Source organism: Centroberyx gerrardi, chromosome 7 (assembly GCF_048128805.1).
Source record: "Centroberyx gerrardi isolate f3 chromosome 7, fCenGer3.hap1.cur.20231027, whole genome shotgun sequence".
Classification (NCBI taxonomy): Eukaryota; Metazoa; Chordata; class Actinopteri; order Beryciformes; family Berycidae; genus Centroberyx; species Centroberyx gerrardi.
Window position 1 is genome coordinate 9,098,308 of NC_136003.1, and position 10,880 is coordinate 9,109,187.

A 10,880-nucleotide genomic window follows, 5' to 3' on the forward strand; every position below is an offset into this window, starting at 1 on the left:
TACTTCTTCCTCTGTTTTACTACTTAAACTTCTCTTTCCCTCTCTCAATCTTTATCCGCCTTGCTTTTGTGTCTGTTTCTGTTTCTCAATGCCTCTCTCTCTCTGCCTTTTTCATGTGTTTAGTGTCTCTCTTTCGTAGATTGGCCTTACGTCTTCTCGATGCGTTCTCTGTTTAGACCTCAAGGCCTCTTGGAAGTCTTAAACAGTCTGTTAAATCATCACTTAAGGTTTTGTAACTGAACAGTTCATGGTTGTCTGTCACAGGTCCGTTCCCCTGTAAGGCCATCAACAAGATCCTGTGGAGGACAACACAGACGGGGTGAGTGTCTAACTCCTACTCACACACTCCTCAAGAGAGTGTGTGTCTCCTGTCTTGTGTTTCGTTATATTACAATTGCAGCATTTGACACAAACAACAAAAAACGTCTGCGTATCTTTCTGTCTGTCTCTCTCCCTCTGTCCCCCTGTGTCTCCAGTTCTGCAGTGCTGTTGTACAGTGGAGGGATGCCCAGGGCGAGCTACGGGGACCGCCACTGTCTGACCATCCAACAGGACAAAGAGCATGTCACCCTCGACTTCACATCCAGAGTCATTGACTTCTTCACTGTCCACAGCATAGAGCAGGAGAAAGGTGAGGAGCTGGCCAACATCAAAGATGGGTTAACAGTATAAGTGAGGTGTTATAAAGAGGTAAAACGCATCACCACTCCTAATTAAAAATACCTGGAGGAATCCTCTATGTATGAATGTCCACATCCTCTCATCCTCTCTGCTGCGTTCTGTCCCGTCTCTGCCTCTCACAGAGTTCGACGAGCCGTCGGCCTTGGTGGTTTTACTAGAAGAGGAGCTGGTCGTAATCGACCTGCAGACCCCCGGGTGGCCCTCCCTGCCCACTCCCTACCTGGCCCCTCTCCACTCCTCGGCCATCACCTGCTCCTGCCACGTCTCCAGCGTCCCTCCCAAACTCTGGGAGAGGCTGGTCAACGCCGGCAAGGCCCAGCAAGGCCAGCAGCACACGCACAGGGTGAGAGGCGCAGCCGGACATCGGCCAGATCTGTGAAGGACGGGTCGACGAGACGTCTGTACACACACATTTAACAGAATGGAGTCAGTTCAGTTCAACTGTCCTGAATCAGACCTGAGCCAGAGTAATGCCAATAGCCAAGTTACTCATGCATGTAAACGTAGCTACTGACACTGATCAGTGTTCATACACACAAACACACACACACATGCACAGAGATAGAAATAGATAATTGGGTCTTATTTGGCTTCCTATCAAAAAAAAGTGTAGTTGTCAAAGCTCAGCTGCTGTGGAGCTGACGGTCTTCAGTCTGGATCAGTCTGGATCTGTCCGCGAGCCAAAAGGCTTGCAGCCATATAAATGGATCATAAGGGAAGTTGCAGTAAGTGGATCCTTGTAGGTCAATAATCAAAATCCATTTTACATTTTGTAACTGCTGTCTATTTGCAGTTTAATTTTTACTTATGTACTAGTACTAGTTCACTTGAGCTCATAGATTGGAAGCTAGTCAGCCATGAGGAAACTGGACTGGAGTTTGACCATCAGTCTACTGGTAATCTGCTAACTTTAAGAGCAGGTGTGGGCAGTTAAAGGCTTTGCAAGGGCTTTGTAGCTTAGATCAGCTGTTTGATCAGAGGCAGATTGGATTAACACACACACACACACATTCACAGCTGGCACACTCATATATCATTGCTGTTTGCCTACGTGAGGCCAAGCCGGAGAGGCTGGCACCAGAACAGAGCAGACCAGAAGAACTGTGAGCTGCGGAGTCCAGAGTCTGTGTGTGTGTGTGTGTGTGTGTGTGTGTGTGTGTGCGCGCACGCGCATGTAGGCATGCCTGTGTGTATCAAGGCTAGTGAACTTTGAGCTGGGGTCGTGATAAAAAGCAGAGGGGTAGGCAACATGTATTCGCGCTGTCAAGTATAATATGTTACATTTTTCTCTTGCAGCGTTGCCAAGTGATGGAGTCCTAACTTTTCTCCAACCTGACTTCTTTGTCTGTCTGTGCAGAGTTGGCCCATATGTGGAGGGAAAAACTTGGCGCCTCCACCCAAACAACAGGAGCTGCTATTGACTGGGTAAAAACACACACACACACACACACACACAGGCTACGTTCATACTTCAGCTGAAACTGTTGGACCTGTTTGTGTTTTTTCTCTCACATAACGGATGTGAAGTTTTCTAATCAGTAAATCTAAACGGCAAAAAGCTGCATGGAGTCTCATTTTTTCAGTTCCGATCTGTACCACCTGGATATGTGGCACCAAATCGGATCCCAAGCCGTGCGACTAGTATCTGAACACTCAAATCGAAATTTCTGAGCGTTGCCATGACAATTAGTAAATCTTACACTGTTCATCTGAGACAGCTGTCATAATTTTGCCACCCACGGCAGCTTGGCTGAGCCAGCATTAGCATGGAGGATGAGACAAAACTATGAAAAGAAAGCAAAACAGCCGGCTTGATTAGTATTTGGGTAGACGCTTCAATCCAGTCAAAACTCAAAGGCACATACCATAACTGAATGGTGTTCGAAACCAGCAAGAGTAATCTAGATACGGATGTGACGTCTTTTTATTAATATTATTCTGCACGAGTGTCATTTCATCAGATACAGATATGAACAGTCATCCAAAATCAAAATCAGATGTATGAGGAAATTGAACATCAAGGCCTGCGGTGTGAACGTAGCCATGCTCACACATGCACATACAAATACACTTTGACACACACACATACATACATACACACACACGCTAACATGCAGACATACAGTCTGGATTGATTTTTACTGGAATACTTTTGAATGACATGTTTAATTCTTAATTTAACTGTATCTTTAATATAATTTTTCTAGACATGAGGACGGCACCGTGCGTTTCTGGGATGCGTCGGGCGTAGCTCTCACCCCTCTATACAAGCTCAGCACGGCCAGCGTCTTCCACACCGACTGCGACCCCAGCGACGACCCCCAGGACCCTAGCGACGACCCCGACGCGCAGCAGGAGGAGGAGTGGCCTCCCTTCAGGAAGGTGAGAACCGACGAGTTGACGTGAGAAGAAGAGGAAGAGGACAGAGTTAAATCTTTCCTCTCGAGATCAGGCACGGGATCTCATTTTACAGGCTGCGGGAATGAAAACAGTCTGTTTTACACACGCGCGCACACACACACACACAGTCAGAGTCAGTCGTGTAACACTACATCTGTGGCCTTATTTTCCCATCTGATTGTTTTCATGTGTTTGGTGTTCAGACAGGCCCACCCCATTGTTCCCTTTGTAAAAACTTGACTCCGAACGAACCACAGTCTGATTCTGTTTTAATGGCCGCTGTTCTGCTCAGAATTGCATTTAAATGGACTGATTCAGCCTTGAGAAACAGAACTTCACGTCAAGGGGATACGGCTGGGCCCGCAGCCTTGGCAGGAAATGGGAGATTGTTCATGAAGCGTTTCACTAGATTGATATTTAAATAAACTGGTGCAGCAGTTGTACTCGTCTCTTAATATCGGGGTGTACGTCCAAGCTAAGCATAAAGCATTTGGGATCAGAGTGGGATTAGAGTGGCTTGAATGAACTTGACTTGAACTTAAATGGTTTTGGTGATGAAATATAGCTGTGGCTTATTTTGGTAATTGATATCAACTTGGTATCATGATGGTGGCTGCAATTTTTTTTAAACCAAGTACCTCAGAATTGCACGTTTGTGAAAAACTACTGTGTGTAGTAACCGTTTGATGTGGTGTTTTTTTTTTTTCTAAACACTGAATTCCAGTTACTTTTTAATGAAGGTGCCTGTTCTGTCACTTTTTCCTCCTTTTTTCCCCTTGTTTTTTGGCTTTCACTAAGGTGGGTCACCTGGATGCTATACCATTATATATGAATACGCTGATAGAGTAAATGGGTAAAGAGGTATAGAATAAGCTGATCTGAAGTGAAGCATTTTAAAGTGAAAAATACAGGCAATTAGTCTTTCCTGTGTCCACACACACACACCTATTATGCCTGTTTTCCCACTGCTTTTACGATCCTCCCTCTATCTCTCTCCCTATTCACTCTATTCTCTCTCTCTCCCACCTTTCCTCCTGTAACCCGGGGTAACGGGGCTGCATGTTCAGGAATGTGGCCCTCATATGGGATGAAGGGCCTTTCCCTTTTTTCCTCTGTAATGAAAACCAGACCCCTCAACCCACTCTCTCTCTCTCTCTCTCCCTCTCCCTCCATGTGTGTGTGAGTGACCCTCCTCTCCTCCTCCTTGTTTTGCCACGGCTCCCATGTGAGAGGGGATTCTATTGGAATTCCTACTGTGTGTGTGTGTGTGTGTGTGTGTGTGTGTGTGTGTGTGTGTGTGATTAATGTACATGTTTTACGGAGTATGGATGAGGGAAGGAGGGATTGTCCTGGCATTGAGAAGAGAATGTGAGTAGAGTTTTTGAAAACAGAGAGGCCGTGGAAGGAAGGGGAGGGCGTCTTCAGCGGGGTATTTTGACATTCCTCTGCCTGGCCAGAATGTGTGTGTCTTCCTTAGATAGTGTCTTGAAGGATGTGCCATCTTGGAGGACTGCTGTGGTCCATATAATTTCACTAGGTCTGAATCAAGAAACCTGTGTTTAGCTTTATTTTTGTTTTTCCAGCTAACCTGTGTGTGTGTGTGTGTGTGTGTGTGTGTGCGTGTGTGTGTGTAGGTGGGCTGTTTTGACCCGTACAGCGATGACCCCAGGCTGGGCATCCAGAAGATCAGTCTGTGTAAATACAGCAACAAGCTGGTGGTGGCTGGAACTGCTGGACAGGTAAAGCCGTACATAATACTACATGCATGTACTGTATATGCTTATCTCACAATATGATGTGATATGGGGTTCAGGATTCAATACAACCACAATAGTTCAATGACAGCAAAGTCTGACTGTGCAGAATTATGTTTATTTCTGAGACACAAATCTTTCTGGCAATGGCACTGGCTTGCTAGAATATAAACAACCATTTTAAAATGTCATTACAAAGTGCAAATGATATAATTTGGATGGAGAGCTTGTGAAATTGTGATGGTCAAGCGTCTCATTTGTGATTACTACAGCAGAATAAAATGGAGCTAATATCACCATTCATTTTTCTGCACCACGATGCGTATTGTCACATTTTTGTATTGCGATATATTGAATTTTTGCTATATCGTCCCATCCCTACTGTACATACACACACAGAGCTTTGTCTCTCTTTGCCATCACTCTTGCATGGCTCTTCATTGTTACCACGCTCAGCTCTGACTAAAAAACCACACCAGGCATAGCGCCTTTCCAAACCGTCTCCTTGAGTTTCATGTAGAGAAAAAAAAATGTCACTGGAATTTTGAAAAAAAAGCGTGACTGACTCTCTCGCCTCTCCAGGTCATCGTGCTGGGCTTGAGCGACGAGCGCTCGGACCACCTGGTGGACGTGTCGGTGGTGGACCTGCTGCAGGACAGGGAGGGCTTCACCTGGAAGGGCCACGACCGGCTGGAGCCGCGCCTCAAGCCCGCCCCCTTCCCCCCGGGCTTCCAGCCGCTGGCGCTGGTGCAGTGCCTGCCGCCGGCCTCCGTCACCGCCGTGACGCTGCACGCCGAGTGGAACCTCATCGCCTTCGGGACGAGCCACGGCTTCGGCCTGTTCGACTACCACAGGCGCAATGCCGTGCTGGCCAGGTGAGGGACACACACACACACACACACACACACCTGGGATGTTATTGTGTTCATGCTTTTTACTCATTATTTCCTCAAATTTTGACACTAGTAATGCACAACTTGGTGCAAGTTAAAAGAAAACCCACCTTCACATCACATTGCCTTATTGGCTTGCTAGCTCTTAGATAGTGATGCACCTACTGATATCAGTGGGCCAACACCAGTCTGAAATGGGATATCACTGTCTGAGAACTGCAACTCTAATCCAAAAGCAAAACCCCACCTCTCTTTCTATCTCCCCTCAGGTGCACCCTGCACCCTAATGACTCCTTGGCTATGGAGGGTCCCCTGTCCAGAGTCAAGTCCTTGAAGAAGTCCCTGCGGCAGAGCTTCAGACGCATCCGCAAGAGCCGGGTGTCCGGGAAGAAACGCACCATCACCACGCCCACCAGCAAGGTAACTCTCTCTCTCCACATCTCTCTCTGGCAGAATACAGAAAACATGCAGTACTGGAATGAACTGCATATGTGTGTGTTGTGTGTAGGTCCAGGAGGCCAACGCTGCCCTAGCGGAGCAGGAGGAAGTGGCGCCGGTACAGCGGAGGATCGAGCCCCGGTCGGCGGACGACTCGCTGTCCGGAGTGGTCCGATGTCTCTGCTTCGCCGACACCTTCCTACGAGACGGTGCGTTCATGTTCTTGTTCAGAATTTAAATTGAGCCTGGAATTTGCATTCTAATCGCAGAGCCTTAATTCTCAATAATTTGTATGTGTATGTAACTGTGTCTCTCCGTCCGCCAGGTACGCACCACGGCCCCACACTGTGGGCGGGCACCAACTCGGGCAGCGTGTACGCCTACGCCCTGGAGGTGCCCGGCGTGGGCTCGGGGCGCGCGGCCGAGCGGGGCGGGGCGGGCGAGGGGAGCGCGTGCGCGGAGGCCGTGCTGGGCAAAGAGATCCAGCTGATGCACCGGGCCCCCGTGGTGTCGATCTGCGTGCTGGACGGCCGGGGGAAACCGCTGCCGGACCCGTACGAGGCCTCGCAGGACCTGGCCACCGCGCCGGACATGACCAACGCTCACTCTGTGCTCATCGCCTCCGAGGAACAGCTCAAGGTAAAGGGTGAAAAAGAAACCTGTAGGCACGATCACAGTCCGTTACGGACAATGAAGGTTTTGAATCTTGGCTCTTCTCTGCTCTTCCCCAGGTGTTCTCTCTCCCCAAGGTGAGCGCCAAGACCAAGTTCAAGCTGACGGCCCACGAAGGCTGCCGGGTGAGGAAGGTGGCCCTGGTGGTCTTCAGTTCCACAGCCCAGGAGGACTACAGCGAACACACACTGGTCTGTCTCACCAACCTGGGAGACATGCACCTCTTCAACATACCCGGCCTGCGACCACAGGTAGGGCTGGGGAGTACGAGTGTGTGTGTGTGTGTGTGTGTGTGTGTGTGTGTGTTTGCAAGAAAGCGAGACAAGTCTGACATGGGTAGAAAAGGTGTTTGTATGGTACTATCAAATTTTATTTCCATGATGCTCTGAAATTTGACATCTATTTTGTGTCCTCAGGTGCGCTATGACTGCATCCGTAAAGAAGACATCAGTGGCATCGCATCCTGTGTCTTCACCAAGAACGGACAGGGTGAGGAGGAAACACTCCATGGAAACACGATTGCTTCTCACTCGAGTGCAGGCACACTCACTCGCTCGCTCTCTTACACAATCAAATATCTCACTCATTGACACACTTCAAGTCACAGATGTTTTTGGTTGAAACCGGATGCTGGGGCGAGATATAACGTGGGGAGGGAGGGACTGTTCAAAAGTAGGCGGGCTGGGCCATGATAAACAAAGGCAGCGAAGCCCATTGCATACTCTGTGTAGTCGGCGAAGCAATCCACTGTGAAATGCTGAAATGCTAAATTCCAGCCAGGATGCAACCATGGTGTCTTAGGAAAAGGAAACAAGTTTTTCACAGTGACATCAATCACTTACTCGCTAAAGTGTCTGTGTGTTTGAGTAGAGTTCAGTTCAAGTTCATCACAAGCATGTCTCACAGGATGTAGATAGGACCTAGATCTAACTGATCAACAATGCAACAGCAAAACAAAACACAAGGAAGTCAGTCTAACTTGTGTGTGTGTTGTCGTCCTGTCCAGGCTTCTACCTGATCTCTCCCTCAGAGTATGAGAGGTTCTCCCTGTCTGCCAAGGTCCTCACCGAACCACTGTGCTCTGTTCACCTGGACCGACCGCTAGAGCCCACACCTGCCAGGTAACACACACACACACACACACACACACACTCACAGTCAATAAGCAAGTATACCTATCAGAGATGTGATTGTTAGAAGATTTTTCATTTCAAGAGTTTTTTTGGACACACAACTTGCATTAATTTCACATAGGAGATTCCGGTTTCCTACTATACTGAATGCCTTCTCCATGATAACCACCAAACTGAGGCACTAAGCTGCATGTGAAACCAAAGAAATATCACTTTCACTGTTATTGTTATAGTATTATTAATGGTGGGTGCCCATGTGTCTCCTAAGCGATGGTACAACAGCACAACCCCAGGCCAACGGAACCCACAAGAACCAGACGGGTCAGGCTGAGGGTAGGTCCACACACACACACACACACACACACACACACACACACACCCGCTTTGTTATTTCTCTCTTATTTTCTTTTTGCCCTTGCCTTTCTTTCTCCTCCCCCCTTTGCTTTTCTTTCCTCTTATTTCTCTCCCCCTGTCTATTCTCCCTCTTCATCTCTCTCTCTCTCTCGCACTCTCTCTCGCACTCGCTCTCTCTCTCGCACTCTCTCTCTCTCTCTCTCTCTCTCTCTCTCTCTCTCTCTCTCTCTCTCTCTCTCTCTCGCGCACTCGCTCTCTCTCTCTCTCTCGCGCACTCGCTCTCTCTCTCTCTCTCTCGCGCACTCGCTCTCTCTCTCGCGCACTCGCTCTCTCTCTCTCTCTCTCTCTCTCTCTCTCACGCACTCGCTCTCTCTCTCTCTCTCTCTCTCGCGCGCACTCGCTCTCTCTCTCTCTCTCTCTCTCTCTCTCTCTCTCTCTCTCTCTCTCTCTCTCTCTCTCTCTCTCTCTCTCTCTCTCTCTCTCTCTCTCTCTCTCTCTCTCTCTCTCTCTCTAAACCTCTTAAACCCTGAGCAGGCCTTGTAGGGGTTCCCCTCCGGTCTCCATGGCAACCATTCAGAATGCCCCAGTTGCCGCTCCTGCCCGCCTGGCAGGAAACGGCGGTTGCCGCGGAGACCGGAGTAGGGTTTGTTTACGTCCTGGTGGGCCTGTCACCTCGCAGTCCGTCCCAACAACTGAGACACTCGACAACATATTTTCACTTTTTAATGCTTTATCCATTTAGAAATATGTAACGCGCACATCAAAATGAGTCTTTACAAGGAAGAAAATAGGTGGGATTAAAAAGACTTGGCAAGTGATTCACCTTCTCTCTCTCTCAGATGTCTCAGGTTTTTAGCGTCTCTCTCTTCCACTTGACAAATGCTTTTCATTTAAAATGGCGCCTCTGCCACAAGTTGTTTGGTTATGAATTCTTCCTCTGCAAAACCGAACACAGACAGATAGGACCTGACCTGTTTTGAAAGGGTGTTTTTATAGATTTCATATGTAGAGAAGGAGCATGAGAGAAGGAGGGAATTGTGCCAGCAGAGGAAGAGCTGCATTTAAACCACTGAAGTGAAAATACTTTGTTTTAAACTACTTGCCAGTGCTTGTTTTCATTCAGTCTTTCATATCTTACATTTCTGGGAATAATTTGGGAATTGCCAATTCGAATCTTCTTACACCCCAATTGGTTCTGGACCCCTCAAACACCCACCGCCCCACCCGCCTACCCTCCACTTCTCTGCACCCTGACCCCTGACCGTGCACCCCTCTCCCTCCCTCCCAGGCCACACGGAGGAGCCTCACAGCACCCTGTCCTCCCCGCTCCTCGACACCCCGCTGGACTCGCCCCTCAGCTGCGCCGACCTCACCCTGGACTCCACCGGGGAGCTCACCGTGGAGGACGTCCGGGACTTTCTAACGTAAGACACACACTCACACACCTTTTGATTTGGGTTATTTGGTAGCAATCTCCATACGATTTCCAAATTCTAGCAAGGGAGGACAGTATTTTAACAAAGGATGAATATTCCTTGGACCAGCAGGATAGAAAAAGATCCTATAATTTAGCTACTGGCACAGACATGCATGTCTTGTGCTGATAAATATGCATACATAAATATATATATATATACATATTTATACACACAGTGTGCATAGGTATACAGCATGATTTTAAAATTTATTCTCACACATTTTGATTGCTTTCCAAGACTTTAATTAATCTCTGCTTCTGTTTGTGTGTGTGTGCAGCACTGTGGACGAGGCAGAGAATAACCTGAGGAACATCAAAGAGGAGGAAGGACGCTCCGCTGGCATCCTCATCAACTGAACAGGTGAGACACACACACACACACACACACACACACACACAAACAAACACGCAGGTGTACGAGATTGGGTGCATGTAGGAAGCACAATTACTTGTTCAAACGGTTTAATGCACACACACGTTCCTCCATACACACACACAACACGTGGATATTTGAGAGTAGGTACACATACTTGTTCCAACTCTTCAGTACACACACACACACACACACACACACACACACACAGAGACACCTGTTTCTAATGGAGCTGGTCCAGAGTGTGCAAACTTCAAAGAGCTGCTCTGTCTGAGCGCTGCATTCCAGCAGCAGGTCCTCCTCTCTGTCTTCAAAACATCCTCCTCCTCTTCCTCCTCCTCCTCTCTGTCTCTGGAAGACCAGTGAAGCAGAAATCAGTTCCATCATGGCAGACGTATAGCTTTTCACGCTACATGTTTCTCAGCTCAGGGTTATTCTTAGCTTTTTGCTAGCTGTACATTGTCTAATGATAACCGCAGTGTGATAGGGGAGTTATACATAAGAGGTATGATATGATGACTACTATGTGGTGGAATCTTTTACCCACGCCAGTCTGTACTAACTGCACCGATCAGCTCACAACTACTCCCTGCCCTCACATGAGTCATAAATTAGGCGATGATGGATGCAAATGTCTCCCTCTCTCCTTGCTTCTGTTACTGTCTGTCGTTCATATTAAACTCTCTCCTGCCCCCTGCTGGTGCT

The 10,880-nt window shown here is 48.1% G+C and overlaps 2 protein-coding genes across 2 annotated transcripts in view; one reads left to right on the forward strand and one right to left on the reverse strand.

The window, feature by feature from the left end:
• The window catches only part of llgl1 (LLGL scribble cell polarity complex component 1), a 35,250-nt gene that overhangs the window by 21,373 nt on the left and 2,997 nt on the right, over positions 1–10,880 (forward strand). Inside the window, exons 8-24 of the mRNA XM_071899900.2 lie at positions 265–319; positions 477–631; positions 804–1,017; positions 1,304–1,313; positions 2,039–2,106; positions 2,889–3,063; positions 4,716–4,820; positions 5,418–5,710; positions 5,998–6,148; positions 6,237–6,375; positions 6,492–6,805; positions 6,898–7,089; positions 7,255–7,327; positions 7,845–7,959; positions 8,240–8,304; positions 9,614–9,749; positions 10,081–10,163. Coding sequence (XP_071756001.1) covers positions 265–319; positions 477–631; positions 804–1,017; positions 1,304–1,313; positions 2,039–2,106; positions 2,889–3,063; positions 4,716–4,820; positions 5,418–5,710; positions 5,998–6,148; positions 6,237–6,375; positions 6,492–6,805; positions 6,898–7,089; positions 7,255–7,327; positions 7,845–7,959; positions 8,240–8,304; positions 9,614–9,749; positions 10,081–10,159 — 2,339 coding nt within the window. The 3' untranslated portion in view covers positions 10,160–10,163. The remainder of the gene's footprint in view (positions 1–264; positions 320–476; positions 632–803; positions 1,018–1,303; positions 1,314–2,038; positions 2,107–2,888; positions 3,064–4,715; positions 4,821–5,417; positions 5,711–5,997; positions 6,149–6,236; positions 6,376–6,491; positions 6,806–6,897; positions 7,090–7,254; positions 7,328–7,844; positions 7,960–8,239; positions 8,305–9,613; positions 9,750–10,080; positions 10,164–10,880) is intronic.
• flii (FLII actin remodeling protein) overlaps positions 1–10,880 on the reverse strand; it is a 53,876-nt gene that overhangs the window by 16,911 nt on the left and 26,085 nt on the right. The window lies entirely within an intron of this gene.